This window comes from Solanum pennellii, chromosome 5 (genome assembly GCF_001406875.1).
Source record: "Solanum pennellii chromosome 5, SPENNV200".
Classification (NCBI taxonomy): Eukaryota; Viridiplantae; Streptophyta; class Magnoliopsida; order Solanales; family Solanaceae; genus Solanum; species Solanum pennellii.
Window position 1 is genome coordinate 60429649 of NC_028641.1, and position 19699 is coordinate 60449347.

Consider the following 19699-nt stretch of genomic DNA (forward strand, 5'->3'; position numbering starts at 1 on the left):
TATATATATATATGAGAACAATCTTAAATTGGAATTTGAACTCTTCATATTTTATGTTGTCGCTGTATAAAGTTAAAAATATTACTTTGTTGTAGCTCGAGGTAGATCTTAAAAGATCATGTTCTTCAACGGCCCATTTGTTAGAGCTTCCGCATGAAACTTGACTACTTCTTTGATTGGTTATGTGCATAAAAAGAGATTGTGAAGGGAAAAGGGCGCTAGTCATTGCCATGATGTATAGATATTATTTTGTGGTATTAATTTGAAGAAATAACAATTCGACCCTCTCTATTTATACCATTGGAAAGAGAACGTGGAAGGTGAAGTATCAAGTATTATTTCCTTTCCATTTCATTTTATTTTGATACTTTCTTTTAAGAAAATATTTGTTTGTAATTTCCTTCATTTTATTAAATTAATTTTATTAATTTGACTTTAGTATCTTATGTAATTATTAAACGTGGTGACATTGAAATAAATAACACCATATATTGACATGATATAGGGAACACATATAATATTGCAATTTTTTCGAAGTCTATTTCATTTTCTTCCTCTTTTGTTTTCTTTTTAATTTCAAAATGTAATACAACCAACCAAACCCAAATATTAAGATGATTAGAAAAGGTTTAGAACATGCAAAATGGAAGAGTAGATAACGACTAATTTAGAATCCTAGTTTTAATGTAGATAACGACTGTACAAGAAATTTAGAATTTGTTATTTATGTTAATATTTACTTATTAATGTTTGATTAAGATTTGTTGGGGATTCGATTCTTTTCAAGTTTTTCATTCGCTTCATTTTCCTTAAGTTTCTATTTAAAATAATAACACACGGCATAGATTAAAATAAATAACTAAGATTTGAATTTCTAAAGTATATCTCTAACCAAGATTTAACTAATAAATATATTATATATTTAATTTTAAAAATTACTATAACACTCCACGATCTTAACAACATATTATGATATTATCTTGTTCATACATTTAGGGGGGAAAATTTGACTTCCTAAACTTTTCTACTTAGGATGTTACGTTAATTATATTTAATTTTTAAGTTAATATTTTTATTGCATTTTTTCCTTGAATTTTTCTTTTTAGCCATTAGCTATTGAAGAGTATTATTTTTTTTTATTTTATTTCACCTTCGTCTTTTTTTTTCTTCTATTTTTTCAATAATTAAGATTAGCTATATTTCACAACAGTTCAATATTTAAAAGAAAATTTAAAATGATCTCACTTAAATACAAGTAATTAGAAAGAACTTTTTTTTTATATTTATGAATAAGATAATATGTTGCTAAGATTGTGGGATTATAATAATTTTTAATACTAAATATATAATATACTTATTAGTTAAATCATGGTCAGAAATTTATTTTGAAAAATTAAATCTTAGCCATTTATTTTGACCCATGTCATGTGTCATTAATCCAAATAGAAACTTCGGGAAATGGAGAGAAGAGAAATGAAGAGGAGCCGGATCTTTGCTGGGTAGGTAGGTTCTAGATTTAACTCCTCTCCATTACTTATACTCTCCATTTCCCCAAGTACACATTTGGATGGAAGGCATGTGTCATAATAAATCTTCACCTTTAGTTTTTAATTATGACACATGGCTTCCATCCAAGTGTGTACTTGGGGAAATGGAGAGGATATTCATCCATAGGTTCTTACTTCTAGTTTGCTTTGGTTGTTAGTATTATAGGTTTCTAGCACTAGTTTACTTTGGTTGTTAGGACGATTAAGGGTAAAATGTAATTTTATACTAACAAAAATCTATGAAGAAAGATGGCAAGAGAAACGAATAATTTTAGAAATATCTCTTTGTATATGAAGTAAATGGTGATCAACGGCAAAAATGTAATTTCATACTAATAAAAATCTACCAAGAATAATAACAAGAAACTAAATAGTTCTAGATTCATCTTTGGTTAATGTTATTTTTGTCAACTCATTTTGTTATCACTTCACATTTTTTATGAGTTATTGTGATATTTATTTATCACTCTATTTAAATATTGCTTTAATTAATTTCTAATTTTTTATATTCATTATGCTTACTAAAAATATCTACTTTAACATAAAAATTCATTACTTAAAAATATAGTTAATTATTTTCACTTTTATTTTGGCTCTAATTAATATACCTGAAAAGAAACAAGTATGATAAATTAATATATATTAGATTCAAATTAACGAATAAATAAAATTAATTTCAATATTTTTAAAAATTTAATATCATAAAAGATGTTAAAAAGTAACTTTACAAATAAAATGAATAGGATGACATATTTATATTTAAAGTATACTGATGTTATTAGATTATAAAAGTGTAGTTCTTCATTAAAATATAAAATCAAATTTGTACTTTTAATTGATTTCAAACATTTTCATCCAAATATGTGAACTGATGTAAGTATGGTTTAAAAAGTTGAGGATCTAGGATAATATGATCATTTCATATATATTTCATTATAAAAATAATAAGTTGTGTTTTTAAACTTCATTAAAATATTTTTTTTCAAGTGATAAGTTTCCTCCACAAGTTACATGACTTTTCTAAAAACTATAAATTATAAGATTTTTCTAGAACTTAGTCTATGACACAAATAAATAGACATTAACTCATTCTTCATTTCATTCACTCCTCAATTCTCTCCCCTCTCATGTCTTATACCAATGAATTTCTTGCTCTTTATTTTTTTGTGTCTTAAATAATATACATTCCGCTATAGATCTCTTATTAAGAAACCAATAATGCATTTTTTTCAACATTAAGAACTACATTTTGATTAATTCTCTCTATATTGACCCAACTTTTATTAAAATAATTATAAGACAAAAGTAAAATTCACTATGTTTTAGTGGAGACATCACTTCTGAGACTTGTCCATATAGCCAATGTCCAGCAAAATTCAGATACTCCACACTTTTCAAATGCCCCAATGAATTAGTTAACATGTTAAATTCAATATCAATCACAATTTATTTTCTCAAAATGCTTAATCAAAAGGAATGCAACCAATGAGCAAGATCTTAAAGAACGAAATTTCCAACAATTTCATAAGCATGTTATGTCCTTTCCTTTAGTTCTCTTCAGACTTTTCAATTTCATGGCGTTGCTTTTTATTTTTGGATTGTAGAATTTTTTTTTGGAGGAATCTGATTTACTTGATTTCTCTTTTTATGTATAATCTCAAAATTTCACGTAACATATATGTCATTATATAATTTATTGAAAAACGTATATTCATTTATTACTATTATTTCGTCATAGTTTAAATCATTTTAAGCAAGTTATATAAATTATTATATCAACTACCTCATGTTACATTACTGTAGTATATATTATATATTATATCAATTGTTCCTGATATTTTTAAATCCTCTTTACTTGAGATAAAACATTTATTCATCATGTTACTTTGGAAAATTTTCTTTCTTTACTATACAAAATTGTTCTCCTAATTTTAATAAATATTAAGACACAAAGTAATAATCTTTTTTCATCCTTTTTTACTTTGTAAAGAATGAGATGATTCATTATAATTTTCATCAGGCATGTCATTATTTTTAATAAATATTATATTTTATTGTTATTTCTTATAATGTTTATTTTAAAATATCATAATAATTTTTCTTTTAAAAACCTAATCAAATTTCTATTATAAAATTGTAATATTGAATTGGTAAACGGGCATTTCATAATCTAGTATAAATAGAAATGTCTTATTACGTACTTCCAATATACAAAAAAACAAGAGTTATCAAATAAAGTCTTCTACCTCTTTTTATAGATTAATAAATTTCTAATCATTGTTGGGTCTTTCACTTGCCCATATATTAATACCTTGGGTAATTTTATTTCGGTCAAAAAGTAAATTCATTTTTTTGTTGAAAAAGTCAGACCTTTACAAAATTGTAGCACCAAAAAACATTCTAAGAAATTAAGGTAAAATTACAAAGATGAAAATATCACCATATTTAGTATAATGAAAAGAATGTTATAAAATATAAGTTCAGAATAATATAATATAAATAGAGATGAGAAGATAGGTAGACGAAGGAGAAAAATTTTCTTCTATTCAAGTGTGTCTTTAAAATGGCGAATAATATCTCTATTTATAGTGTTGAGATATCACTCCCAAATGTCACATTGTTAAAAGACAAACTAGTTGATACATAGTTATCCACCATTGTTCGTATCACCTTGGAATTTATAACACTTCCCCTTAAAAGTCCATAGATGATGTGTCTCGTTAAAAATTTGCTAGGAAAAACCATGTCGGAAAATTCCTAGTAAAAGGAAAAAAGTATATATATCTTTTAATACACATTATTTGTTACGTCATTACAAACCTTACCTGGAAAATAAAATCTCTGTCAAGGAAACAAGAGCGCAACGCCTATTATACTCTCCCTCATTAAAATATCACTTAACTTTTCGTGATGATCTCATCCAATCTTATATGTCAGCTTCTCAAATATTGATATTTACAATGTCTTTGATATTAAATCACATTCACGAAGATGTTATATTGTTGAACTCATCTTGATATATAATTTTTTGATTTCATGGATATGATGAGGGTTTGATCTAGACAAATACATTCTTGAAAATCCTATACTCATGATCTCGATCTTGCAACTAAATTATTCATACAACTTGTTCATAGCAACAATCATATTGTGGGCACTTTTATTTGAAATTTGGTTGTCTCGTACAACGACTTCATAAATGCCCTTGATGTCATTTCAACGTCTTCTCATTGAAAAAGAGTGTAATCTTGTCAATAAACTCAATACAAAATATTTAATCATATATAGCAAGGTTCAATAGTTTCCTAATTACTGATATATGAAATTTCATCACTAAGAAGTTCTTTATCTTTCTCTTCAAATCGAAATGGATCTCTATTTATGTCAAACAATCTCATAATCATTGGGGGACTTAATGAAAGTGATTTATTCATGTAAAATTGCGTCAAAACTTTTCTATGTATGTTGATTGTTGGACAAATTTTTATTTGTCAAATTCGCAATCTATATGTCAAGACAAAATATCTTACAAAGATCTTCTTATTTTTATATTCTCTTTTCAAACACTCAACAACTTTTGACAGCTTTTTAAGAGTGCTAAAAATTTTCAAGTCATCAAAATATGCAACTATTATAACAAATTTAGATCCTGACCTTTATATAAAAATGTAAGGACATATAGGGTCATTTTTATACCCTTTCTTTGATTATTATTTCAATCTATATAAGGTTTCTTGAAGCTTTGTTGAAAAATCTTCTTTTAAACTTTTATATGCTTCAGGCACACTGAATGTTCTTAGGATTTTTATATAACTTTTATTGTTTATGTTATGATCCAAGGGTACCCCTAGATGTAACAAGGCACACAATGCCCCTAAGGGCACCATGTAGGCCACATAACATCATTATCATGTAAGTAAACATTAAAGAGTAAAAACATATTCTTCAAGTCTTTAAGAAGTTTTCATGAAACAAAGCGGAAGTCTAGACATTATCTCATTTAGCCATCTATTACAAACAAAGTCTCAAAATAGGGTCACAACCCTTACAATATAAATTTGAAAGTCAAATACAACAAAATGAAAGGAACAACAAAATAGTTCTTGTCTTCGGATCCATGAGGACTCACCAAAAGCTTTTGATTATAGTCAATCCAGACTTGAACAAGAAGGAAGAAAATCTCAAATGGTGGAACCTACACGTTGTGGTAAACCGTAGAAGAAATATGGATTAGTACAAAATTGTACTAAGTATGATAGTCATGCACAAAACCATTAAAATAAGCTAAAAAGGGACAAATTAGTTGAAGAGCATGCACTTTATCAAGTTTGAGAATCATCAAGAAAATTAGATTAAAAGCATAAGTCATAAGCATATTCAATATATAAGTCATCGCATCATAATAAAAACTCACTACTAATACTCCCAAAGCCTACTTGTTCTATGCACAAGTAAGATCCCATAATCCTACCCATGCTAAGTAAAACACCTTGAGCAACCGTAGTTAATAAGTCACCTTTTACTACATTGGAAATAAGTCTTAACCGACATGGATCATGTGAGCTTAACATGAAATTTAGTGTCATGCCCCACAGCGAAAAGAGGTGTTCTACTTGTCTAAGGTAGAACTGAATGTATTAGCTTTTAGGTGAATGCACTAGCTAAAGTCCTATGATGTCACTTAGCTATGGAATACAAATATTGTTACTAGAAATCAATTCTTAACGGGAGAGCTTCCATCTCATGAGGTTTACTTTAGAAATCCGACCATTCTTAACTGGAGAGCCTCTTTCTCATATTCAATATCCAATCAATGCTACAAATTACATTCCACAATTACATGTTTAGTCTTGAATTATATTTACAAGCATGAAAGAGTGTCTAAACCCTCCATCCAACACAATAGATAAGGTAACTTATAGATTCAATAGGTGAAAATGGACTTTAAACTTTAGAATCATCATATAGTGAGAAGAACTTTCACAGGTCATTATGTGTTTATAAGAATGAAATATGAATTAACACATAAATAGCTTATAATCATGTTCATAAAGCATGCATACATGAAGCCTACAATTTAGACTAATTCCCATGTTTTACCCTTCTTGGATCGATCAAGGATCTATTTCTTGCAATCAATTTAGGGTTACTGCATTCAACATGGATAATAATGTGATCAAGGAACTAAATTACAACAAGTACAATTCCATATAATTGACCTAACTACAATTCACCCATATCACAAAGTCATAAATTAGAGTTATGAAAATTCATGGATCCACGGGAGATTTTATTATAAAACCATCATAAAGCATTAATTCAATCATAAATATGTTAAATTGTCATTGAAAACGTTTTAAAAAAGAATTCATGATTTAGAGTGAAAACCCTAGGTTTTTGAGAATTTTCTTGTCACGCCCTGGGCTACTCCAAACGTGAACACAAGACGTATGATCACAAGGGAAACCAAGTTAACCTTGTTGGCACTATCATAAACATACAAAAGATAAACTAAACAATAAAACTATGTGGAAGCTAAATTATAAGATATACTGAAAATGATGGGGAATATCCATATATTGTCTGAATATGAAAACTGAGAGTTTGAATACAAAAGTAAAATTTGTAACACCCCGTAGCCAAAACAGACCAAAAATTAGCTTTTTCAGAAAAATCTGCAGGTTCTACCAACGGTGGCATCGACGGACCGTATCCTGAACCACGGTCCGTCCTGCACATCCGTCGATGGAATCAAAAACTCCCAAAAATTTTAGCCTAGAAAAATTGGTTAAGTCTTGGACGACGGACGGACTTATGGTCCGTAGGTCAAACGACTGTCCGTAGTCCGTGACCGTCGATCAAGACTCCCTTCAACCACTCTCTGAAAAGAGATATGGATGACCAGCATGGTTCGTAGGTGGACCTACGGTCCGTAGGTCTGACAATAGGTGGAAAACTTGCAGCCAGTTAAGGGGAAATGCAGTTGGGTCAACTTAAAATGATCATAACTCTTAACACAAAAATGAATTAGGTCTCCCATGACCTACCCACAGATAGATAATTGAATTATTTTTCCATAGACACTGACCTTGATAAAATCAGAACTCCGAGTAAAAAGTTATGCCCATTTTAGTAAAGGCCTGTCGAACAAGCCCTCACGACGGACCCAACGACGGGGCGTCGAGCGCACGACGGACCGTCAGTCCTTGCCGTTGTGAGGCCCGACAACAACCTTCCCAGGGGTCTTTTTGACTTTTCCCACTCTGTTTAAACCCTAAGTTACGTCGTTTTGACCCTAAATCATCAGATTTTAGTCAGTTTAAGCCTAGAACCATGATTAAAACATATTTAAGTCAAATCATTAAATCAAAACTTAGAAAATTAGAAGCAACAGAGGAGAAAAAAAAAGCTCAGGAACCCTAGTTCAAGAACGCCACAAGCTCTAGCAGTTCCAGCCCTGAAACTTAAGTATTTTTCCGTGGATTTCATCACCAGGTATGTGGGATTTCACTAGTGGGTTCCTTTCACCCATTAGGTCCCTAGTTTTCAGTCAGATTCTTGATTCTCTTGTCATGATTAAACTTAGGGTTTCTAGAACTTTGATAGAACTTTATGAATTTATTAGTTTTATGTTCGAAATAAGATTATCATGTTTTTATTCAGTTTGTTGCATGAATTTCAAAACCCTAGCTTTGTATTTCTTTAGTTCTTGAATTACACATGCTAGGTCAGATATTTCAGACACTTCAGATATACATGCCTCAGTTATAAATGCATAATTACCAAATCAATTGTTGCATTTTTAGTTTGCATGTTCAGTTTCGAGCTATCCAGTATTTACATAAATTCAAACATAAACTGTAAATTTACAAAATTCATTGGGAGTAGAATAATACCGAGTTGGACTAGGGTTTAGCGCACCCAATAGTCCCTGAAATACTAGCCAAGTAGGTTGTAAGTCCCCTCGTGGGAAATCAGTTTACTGATCACGCCAGATGCCTTTATACCTTTGGGGGGATATATTGGGTCCTCTTGATGGGGCGTAGTAGCTCCCACAGTTCAGTCAGACTCTCTGCATTGACCATTTATCAGTATATTCAGTATTCAGTTTCAGCATGTTATAAATTGGTCATTGCATCTAGTTAGCTCATAAATCAGCACATCACGTTCAGATTATTATACTTGTTTTTGTGCTTGTTCAGTTATGTTTTATTTCAGCTTTACTCTATCCTACATGCTCAGTACCTTTCAAGTACTGACGCATACGTGCGCTACATCTTCTCATGATGTAGGTTCAGGTTCTCAGCATCCAGATCACGCATATATCGATTTCCGATCTCCAGTTCGATTCAGTTGTGAGTCCTCATTCTCCGAGGACAACAGTCATGAGTTTCATTTCAGTCTTTAGTCATTTAGTTTCAGTTTTTGCTAGATTTAGCTGGGGCTTGTCCTAATATTTCTAGTCTAGTTTAGAGGCTATTTTCAGACACAATTAGATTTAGCTTAGTATTGAGTTAATATTTCTTTTGTATTAAACTCATTGTTTTCAAATATCTCAATTATAGAATATGGGTATTCCCCATCTTTTCATTTTAAGTATGATTTAGCTTCAACAATAGTTTATTATCTTTAGTATGCTCATGATCATGCCAACAGGGTTAGCTTGGGATCACTTGTGGTCCTAGGTTCCGTGTCCGCGTCTCGGGAGTAGCTCGGGGCGTGACAAAACTTGTTATCAGAGCACTAGGTTCAAGAGTCCTAGGATGTCTGAAAAAGCCGCACTAAGTAGAGTCCTTTTCATGGGTGTGAAGTGCACCACATCTAATGAGAGGGATTCTATGATGCGTTTTAGGAAAAACTTCACCTTCTTGTTACTCTTATCGTGCGTAAGGTATGATCTAATTCCATTCTAACTCGACGTTGAGCGCTTAAGATCATGCCTTCTCGTAGATCTTAGGCATGGAATGCTAATGCATGTAATGCTAACACAGTTCCTCTGGTACCAGATAAGGAAGTTCAAATGCAGAATTCAGCTTTTGGCTAAGAGTATGACCAACCAGAACAATCAGCAGGTTCTAGTTCCTACTAATAGAAAAATTATCGATCAATGGCAGCCAGAGTTTGTGATTTATTTAGGATGAATCCGTCTAAGTTTTTAGGGTCGCATGTTGGTAAGGACCCACAGAAGTTCATTGATGAAGTCAAGAAAATATTTGGTGTGATGTCAGTAACTGGTAGTGATAGGTGAGATTGGCATCCTACAAACTCAAGGATGTTACTCACATATGGTTCACTCAGTGGAAAGACAACAGAGATGACTTTTCCTTTTGTAACTCAGTATAGCAGTCCAATTCAATGTCATTCCAGAAACTATCTCAAAACCCTTCTCAGTCTCTACTCCAGTCGGTGACCCAGTTATAGCTAGACAGGTATACAGAAATTGCCCTGTCATAGTCTCTCAGAAAGTCACCTCAGCAGATCTAGTAGAGTTAGAAATGGTAGACTTCGATGTCATTCTAGGCATGGATTGGTTACACTCATGTTATGATTCAGTCGATTGTAGAACTAGGATTGTTCGTTTTCAGTTTCCAGACGAACCAATCTTAGAATGGAAGGGTAGTAGCCTAGCGCCTATGGGTCGATTTATTTCTTACCTTAAGGCCAGAAAAATGATATCTAAGGGTTATCTCTATCATCTAGTTCGGTCTAAGGATTCTAGCCTTGAAACCCCATTCTCTTGAGTCAGTTCCAGTAGTCTGTGAATTTCCAGAAGTGTTTCCAGAAGATCTTCCCAAAGTCCCTCCCGAAAGAGAAATCAACTTTGGAATTGATCTTCTTCTAGATACCCAGCCTATTTCTATTCCTCCTTATAGAATGGCTCCAGCAGAGCTTAAGGAATTGAAATACCAATTGAAAGACCTTCTAGATAAGGGCTTCATCAGACCTAGTATTTCACCATGGGGTGCACCAGTGTTGTTCATAAGGAAGAAAGATGGTTCTCTCAGAATGTGCATTGACTATAGACAGTTGAACAAGGTCACAATCAAGAATAAGTATCCCATCCCCAGGATTGATGACTTGTTTGACCAACTTCAGGGTGCTAGCCATTTCTCAAAGATAGAGCTCTTAGAGTCAGAGATAGTGACATTCCAAAAACAGCCTTCAGAACTCGGTATGGTCACTATGAATTTGTAGTTATGTCGTTTGTACTAACCAATGCTCCTGCAGCTTTCATGGATTTGATGGACAGAGTGTTCAAATAGTACTTAGACTTGTTCGTTATCGTCTTCATTGATAATATCCTCATTTAATCTAGGAGTGAGGAAGAACATGCAAGTCATTTGAGAGTTGTTCTGCAGACTCTCAAAGATCGTCAGTTATTTTCTAAGTTTAGTAAATGTGAGTTTTGGTTGCAATCCGTTGCTTTATTTGGTCACATTGTATCTAGCGGAGGGATCCGCGTAGATTCACAAAATATAGAAGCAGTGAAACAATGGCCCTGACCTACCTCTGCTACAGATATCAGAAGTTTCTTAGGTCTAGCAGGTTATTACAGAAGGTTCGTGGAAGGATTTTCATCCATAGCCTCACCATTGACTAGGTTGACTCAGAAGATGATCAAGTTCCAATGGTCAGATGATTGTGAGAAAAGCTTCGTAGAATTGAAAACTAGATGGACTACAGCTCCTGTCTTGACTCTATCAGAGGGTTCAGATGGTTATGTTATCTATTGTGATGCATCCAGAGTTGGCCTTGGTTGTGTGTTGATGCAAAGAGATAAGGTTATATTTTATGCCTCTAGAAAGCTTAAGGTGCATGAGAAGAACTATCCAACTCATGACCTAGAGCTTGCAGCAGTGGTGTTTGCACTCAAGATATGGAGACACTACTTGTATGGTGTTCATGTAGATGTGTTCACCGATCATAAGAGCATTCAGTATGTGTTCACCCAGAAAGAGTTGAATCTTCGCCAGAGAAGATGGCTTGAGTTCCTTAAGGATTATCATATGAGTGTGCATTATCATCCTGGAAAGGCGAATGTAGTGGCCGATGCTCTTAGTAGATTATCTATGGGTAGTGTAGCCCATGTTGAGGAAAAAAGAAAGGAGCTAGTGAAGGATGTTCACATCTTGCTCGCTTGGGAGTTCGCCTTATGAGCATATCAGATAGCGGTGTAACAGTTCAGAATGGGGCAGAATCGTCTGTGGTAGTGGAGGTTAAGGAAAAGCAAGAGAGTGATGCGATCTTGCTTGAACTAAAGGGTGCAGTCAACAATAAGAGAGTGGAGGTTTTCTCCCAAGGGGGAGATGGTGTACTTTGCTACCAAGGTAGATTGTGTATTCCTGATGTGGGACAGTTGAGGCAGCATATTCTTGGAGAAGCTCATAACTCCAGTTATTCTATTCATCCAGGTGCTACTAAGATGTACCGCGATCTGCGGGAAGTCTATTGGTGGAATGGCATGAAGAGAGATATAGCAGACTTTGTGAGTAAATGCCCCAATTGCCATCAAGTCAAGGTAGAACATCAGAAACCAGGAGGTATGACTCAAGAGATAAATATTCTTACTTGGAAGTGGGATGTGATCAATATAGATTTCATCACAGGGTTACCTCATACTCGCAGACAGCATGACTCAATTTGGGTGACAGTTGATAGGATGACTAAGTCTTCTCGCTTTTTGGCGATCAAGACTACATATTCAGCAGAGGACTATGCCAAGCTTTACCTTACTGAAATTGTGAGGTTGCATGGGATTCCTTTGTCTATCATCTCAGATAGAGGTCCTCAGTTTACCTCTCATTTCTGGAAGTCATTTCATAAAGGTCTTGGTACTCAAGTTAACCTTAGTACAACATTTCATCCACAGACGGATGGGCACGCAGAGCGTACCATTCAGACCTTAGAGGATATGTTGAGAGCTTGTGTGATCGATTTCAAAGGTAGTTGGGATGATCACCTTTCTCTTATTGAGTTTGCCTACAATAATAGCTACCATTCCAGCATTCAGATGGCCCCTTATAAGGCTTTATATGGGCGTAGATGTAGATCTCATGTTGGTTGGTTTAAAGTAGATGAAGCAGCTTTGATAGGGCCAGATTCAGTCCTTTATGCTATGGAGAAAGTGCAACTCATTAGAGATAGACTTAAGACAGCCCAAAGACGTCAAAAATCTTATGCAGATGTAAGGAGAAGGGAACTAGAGTTCCAAGTTGATAATTAGGTTTTTTTTAAAGTCTCACTTATGAAAGGGGTGATGAGATTTGGAAAGAAAGGGAAACTCAGTCCTAGATAAGTAGGCCCTTACAAGATCTTGAAAGGGATTGGCAAGGTGGCATATGAGTTAGAGTTGCCAGCAAAATTAGCAGCAGCGCATTCGGTCTTCCACATCTCACTCTTGAAGAAGTGCGTGGGCGACCCAGCCTCTATAGTGCCATTAGAGAGTGTGGCGGTGAAAGATAGTCTTTCTTATGAGGATGTACCAGTTGAGATTCTTGACCATCAGGTTAGAAGGTCGAGAAACAAAGAAGTCGCTTCAGTCAAGGTTTTGTGGAGGAGTCAGTCCGTAGAGGGAGCTACTTAAGAAGTAGATGCATCCATGAAAGCCAAGTATCCTTACCTTTTTCCTTCCGATTCCACTCCAGCTTGAGGTAATAGTTCCTCTTCAGTTTTACAGTCATTCATGCGTAAATTCAGTTTTAGAATCATGTTCCCGCAGTTTGTACTTTCATTTTTAGTGTAATTGCATGTACTCAGAACTCAATTCAGTCAGAACTCAGTTCTCAGTGTTTAGTAGTGGGGTTTGCATCTCTCTCCCTCTATTTCAGCTAGTTTAGTCTTCATTCGAGGACGAATGTTCCCAAGGGGGAGATAATGTAACACCCCGTAGCCAAAACAGACCAAAAATTAGTTTTTCAGAAAAATCTGCAGGTGCTACCAACGGTGGCATCGACGGACCGTAGCCTGAACCACGGTCCGTCCTGCACAACCGTCGATGGGATAAAAAACTCCAAAAAATTTCAGCCTAGAAAAATTGGTTAAGTCTTGAACGACGGACGGACTTCCAGTCCGTAGGTCAAACGACAGTCCCTAGTCCGTGATCGTCAATCAAGACTCCCTTCAACCACTCTCTGACAAGATCTATGGATGACCAGCATGGTTCGTAGGTGGACCTACGGTCCGTAGGTGGAAAATTTGCAGCCAGTTAAGGGGAAATGCAGTTGGGTCAACTTAAAATGATCATAACTCTTAGAACAAAAAGAATTAGGTCTCCCATGACCTACCCACAGATAGATAATTGAATTATCTTTCCATAGTTACCAACCTTTATAAAATTAGAGCTCCGAGTAAAAAGTTATGCCCATTTTAGTAAAGGCCTGTCGAACAGGCCCTCAAGACGAACCCAACGACGGGGCGTCGGGCGCATGACGGACCGTCAGTCCTAGCCGTCGTGAGGCCCGACAACAACCTTCCCAGGGGTCCTTTTGACCTTTTCCACTCCGTTTGAATCCTAAGTTACGTCGTTTTGACCCTAAATCATCAGATTTTAGTCAGTTTAAGCCTAGAACCATGATTAAAACATATCCAAGTCAAATCATTAAATCAAAACTTAGAAAATTAGAAGCAAGAGAGGAGAAAAAAAAGCTCAAGTACCCTAGTTCCAGAACGCCACAAGCTTCAGCAATTCCAGCCTCGAAACTTAGGTATTTTTTCAGTGGATTTCATCACCAGGTGGATTTCACTAGTGGGTTCCTTTAACCCATTAGGTCCCTAGTTTTCAGTCAGATTCTTGATTATCTTGTCATGACTAAACCTAGGGTTTCTAGAACTTTGATAGAACTTTATGAGTTTATTAGTTTTATGTTCCAAATAAGATTATCATGTTTTTATTCAGTTTATTGCATGAATTTCAGAACCCTAGCTTTTTCTTTAGTTCTTGAATTACACATGCTAGGTCAGATATTTCAGACACTTCAGATATACATGCCTCAGTTATAAATGCATAATTACCAGATCAAATGTTGCATTCTTAGTTTGCATGTTCAGTTTCGAGCTATCTAGTATTTACAGAAATTCAACCATAAACAGTAAATTTACAAAATTCATTGGGAGTAGCATAATACCGAGTTGGACTAGGGTTTAGCGTACCTAATAGTCCCAGAACTACTAGCCAAGTAGGTTGTAAGTCCCCTCTGTGGGCAATTAGTTTACTGATCACGCCAGATGCCTTTATACCTTTGGCGGGGAATATTGGGTCCTCTTGATGGGGTGTATACATCGCACTCCACATTTAGCTCATGTGGTTTTATTATCGGTTATTAGTAGCTCCCACAGTTCAGTCAGACTCTCTGCATTGACTATTTATCACTTTATTCAGTATTTAGTTTCAGCATGTTATAAATTGGTCATTGCATCTAGTTAGCTCAAAAATCAGCACATCACGTTCAGATTATTATACTTGTTTTTGTGCTTGTTCAGTTATGTTTTATTTACAGCTTTACTCTATCCTACATGCTCAGTACCTTTCAAGTACTGACGCATAAGTGCGTTACATCTTCTCGTGATGTAGGTTCAGGTTCTCAGCATCCAGATTACGCATAGATCGATTTCCCGATCTCCAGTTCAGCAGATTCAGTGGTGAGTCCTCATTCTCCGAGGACAACAGTCATGAGTTTCATTTCAATCTTTAGTCATTTAGTTTCAGTTTTTTGCTAGATTTAGCTGGGGCTTGTCCCAGTATTTCTAGTCTATTTTAGAGGCTATTTTCAGACATAGTTAGATTAAGCTTAGTATTGAGTTAATGTTTCTTTTATATTAAACTCATTGTTTTCAAATATTTCAGTTATAGAATATGGGTATTCTCCATCTTTTCATTTTAAGTATGATTTAGCTTCCGCAACAGTTTATTATCTTCAGCATGCTCATGATCATGCAGACAGGGTTAGCTTGGGATCACTTGTGGTCCTAGGTTCCGTGTCCGCGTCTCGAGAGTAGCTCGGGACGTGACAAAATTAAATTCTGAGACTAAAACTGAAATTAATTATGTCTTAAATAAGCCTCTAAACATACTAGAAATATTGGGACATGCCCCAACTTGATCTAGCAAAACTTAAATTGAAGCTAAACGCGATAAAGATAAACATGTCACTAGTCCTCGAATAATGAGAACTCACAACTAATGCTGCTGAAGTAAAGAACGAGAACCAATCTAAGTGTGATCTGGATGCTGAGAACCTAAACCTAAATCACGAGAATATGTAGCTCAATATATGCGTTAATGCTTGAAAAGTACTGATATACCGTGGTTTCACGGTATTATTAATACTTTTTCCTTAAGTTTAGTGTGTCCAAAACCCTTTTTATGCTAATTTTTATATAAGTTTCTCCTTATTTGCAGCAAATCTGTCCAAAGATGAATGCGGAGGTTTTTGAGCGAAGAAATGCAGAAGAGACCACCTACGGAGCTTGTGACGGTCCGTCATGCTCGTGACGGTCCGTAGGTGGCATCGTAGTGCAGTTGCTGAAGGAAAATGGGGAAGTCTGACCAAGTATGGGGTTACGGAGTGCGTGACGGACCGTCGTAGCCATGACGGTCCGTCCTGCTGGTTCATCATGAAGTTCAGAGAAGTAGTCCCAGTACCCAAATTCCAAGAGTTTAAGTGTTTTGGAACGGAGACCCTCGACGGACCGTTGTGCCTGTAACGATCCATCATATCTGTCGTCGAGGGTAATGAAGAGAGCAGCAGAAGAAATTGCACAAGTATGGGACGACGGAGTCCATGATGGTCCGTCGTGACCACGACGATCCGTCGCGAGGTCCGTCGACCCAGCCGCGTTTTGACAGATTTCCATCAAATAGAGTCCTTATGTAATTAGGTTTTTATTTTTTTATAATGTCAGAAAAACCTCGTTTTTGAGGTTAGACTCTGGATTATTTGGTTAGACCATGGATTATTTTTAGACTATTTGTTAGACTCTTGATTATTTTTTAGACCCTTTGTGAGACTCTTGGATATTTTGAGACTCATGTAATTGATTGTTGGTGATTTTTGTTGATTAATCAAGCGAACATTCGGGTTTTACTCTTTCTCATTGAAGTAAGTACATGAATTCTTATACCATATATTTGAATATTGTGATTATAACTATGGGTAACTAAACTCCATAACTAGGGTTGTGGGATCCATAGGCGAATAATGAGGTAAAACCTAACTAAAATAACAACTCTAGAATAGTGTCTTGCATGTATTGATAATTCTTTCGCTTAGAAGTCCTTTTAACGGATGGCCAACGTTATAACTCGCCTTAATGCTACTTGCCGAACCAAGGAAGTAGATAATAGAAAAAGAATTATCAACATAGATTTAGTGTATACTATCGAATAGGCTAGTATTGATTGGTACGAGGTAATAACTTAGTCAAATATTGAATATGATGCTTAATATGAGGTAAAGATAAGGGTTAGTATAGCAACACACGTAGCCGGACTAAGGTGCGGAGTGAAATTTTCTAGATGCCGGACCAAGGATTTAGAAATACATAACTTATCACTTTGCATGCAAGATACTAGGAAAGAATTGTTATAGTTAGAATTATCAAGTTATGAACCTGTGGGGAACACGTAAACCATAGTTACCTTGATTAATTGATTAAAATTCAATTGTCAAAGCTGTTAAGTGAATCTTTCAAGTTTGTTATTTATTTCCACTCATTTAGAAATAGAAACCCCCCTTTTTATGTTTTTACTTTCCAAGGAAGTCATTGACCAAACAATAGTAATAACAGGTTGAAGTTAAGTCTAGACTATTTTCCTCGTGGGAACGATCCCAACCTCACTAGTTGGGTTATTTACTTGACACGGCCACTTTACTTCTTATTCGAGAAGTAAGTGTGAGCGTATCAAATTTTGGCACCAAAATTTGATACGCTTAAACTTACTTCTCGAATAAGAAGTAAATCGGTCGTATCAAATTTTGGTGCCGTTGCCGGGGAATCTAGCTTTTAGATTAACTTGAACTTATTACTATAGTTTAGTTGATATTTTCTTGATTTTACTTTGTTTTATTGTTTTTGATTTCTTTTCAGAACTATCCTCCTTGTATGCCAAATACACGGAGAGGAAGAGAACCCTTGTTTCCCTACGATCACGAGTTAGAGCGTACACTGCGCAATATGAATCAAAACTTGGGAAGAAATGATGAGGATCCGAACCAGAACATCCTAGCTCCGGTTGATGTTCATGGTCAGATGTTACCCGATGCTCCGGGTGAACATCAACAGAGGGGACAAAATCCCGTTCCACGGCCCCAAGCATACTACAGAGGGTATGATAACATAGCAGACTCGGATGGGCCATTTGTCTTGCCCCNGTTATTTACTTGACACGACCGCTTTACTTCTTATTTGAGAAGTAAGTTTGAGCGTATCAAGTACTGAGCATAAGGGATAGAATAAAGTTGAAATAAACAGTACAAGCAATAAAGCAAGAGTATAATCTGAACATGATATAAATACTAAATATTGAGCTAACTGAGTGCATTGACTAAATGATAACATGTTGAGACTGAATATTGAATATACTGGCATGTGGTCAATGAACTGAGTCTGACTAAGCTGTGGGAACTACTAGTAACCGACAATAAAACCACATGAGCTAAATATAGAGTCTGATGTATATTCCCCATTGAGAGGACCCAATACACCCGACCAAAGGTGTATAGGCATGCTGGCGATCATTGAAATGTTACCCACATAGGGGACCTACAAACTATGTGGCTAATTGTTTTGGGACTATTTGGATAACGCTGAATCCTAGTCCAACTCGACATTATGCTACTCCTATTAGATTATGTGATTACTGCAATATGGGTGAATTTCTGTATTACACTAGATAGCTCGAAACAGATATGTAAACTGAAAAGACAACAATTCACTTGATAACGATGTGTTCATAACTAAGGTATGTATAACTAAAATATTGAAATATCTGCCTAGCATGTGTAATTCAAAAACTAGAGAACTACATAGCTAGGGTTTTGAAATTAATGCAAGAAACGATGTAATAACATGATAATCTGATTTAGAACATGCAAATAATTAATTCATGATAATCTGCTGAAGTTTTAGAAACCCTGAGTTTGGTTATGATAATGGAATCAAGAATCTGACTTAATTTTAGGAGATCCAATGAGCGAAATGAACCCACTAGTAAAATCCCCCCATAACTGATGATAAATTTCAAGAAGAAATCTTTTGATTTCGGGGCCGGAACTGATGGATTCTTGTTGTGTTCTTAAAGTAGTGTTCTTGACTTCTTTTTTCCTCTCTAGCTCTAATTTCTCTATGTTTTGGTGAATGGTATGACTTAGCTAAGTTGTAGTTATGTTTCGCTTAAACTAACAAAAAACTTAAAATTTAGGTCTAAACGGCGTAGTTTAGGGCCAAACGAACAAGCAAAAGACCAAAAGACCCCTGACTTATAAGTTGTCAGAGTCACCGACAGAGGTAACTGACGGGCCATGAGTCACCTGACGGTCTGTACTGGTCGACCTTTGTTCGCGACTAATGGTTGAAATCTGAAGTGTGAAACTGATAGTTGGCTGGCCCATCGACGAAGGTGACTGACGGTCGGTAGGTGTCTTCAGTCGGTGGCACTTGTACCTTCTGAAAATCAAAACATTTTTTCCTTTCTCGAATTTGGGGTGTTGCATTATCTCTCCATCCATATCAACTAGTTTAGTCTTTATGCAAGGACGAATGTTCTCAAGGGAGAGTGTAGACACGTAATTTTGACTAAACTAAAATTTTACACCATATTTTAGAGCTTAAATATTTTAAAATACATATTTTTGACTTTTAACTTATTTTAGTAATTTCATTTTAAAAGATTTGAAATTAAAAAAAAATGTTTTCTTTTAATATAAGTTTTATAAATAAGCAAGTACTTCTTAATCATATTTTAAAACTAGCTATTTGACTCTTATTTATTTTTATTAATTCAGAAAATAAGCTAATAATTTATTATCAATATTATTTTACATATATATATATATATATGTGTGTGTGTGTGTGTGTGTGTATATATATGTGTATATATATATACACATATATATACACACACACACACACACACACATATATATATATATATA

The 19699-nt window shown here is 34.9% G+C and overlaps 1 protein-coding gene across 1 annotated transcript in view; it reads right to left on the minus strand.

The window, feature by feature from the left end:
* The window catches only part of LOC107019618 ((3S,6E)-nerolidol synthase 1-like), a 5153-nt gene extending 4883 nt beyond the window's left edge, over positions 1-270 (minus strand). The window contains exon 1 of the mRNA XM_015220039.2: positions 86-270. Coding sequence (XP_015075525.1) covers positions 86-232 — 147 coding nt within the window. The 5' untranslated portion in view covers positions 233-270. The remainder of the gene's footprint in view (positions 1-85) is intronic.
* Between the last annotated feature and the right edge of the window lie 19429 nt (positions 271-19699).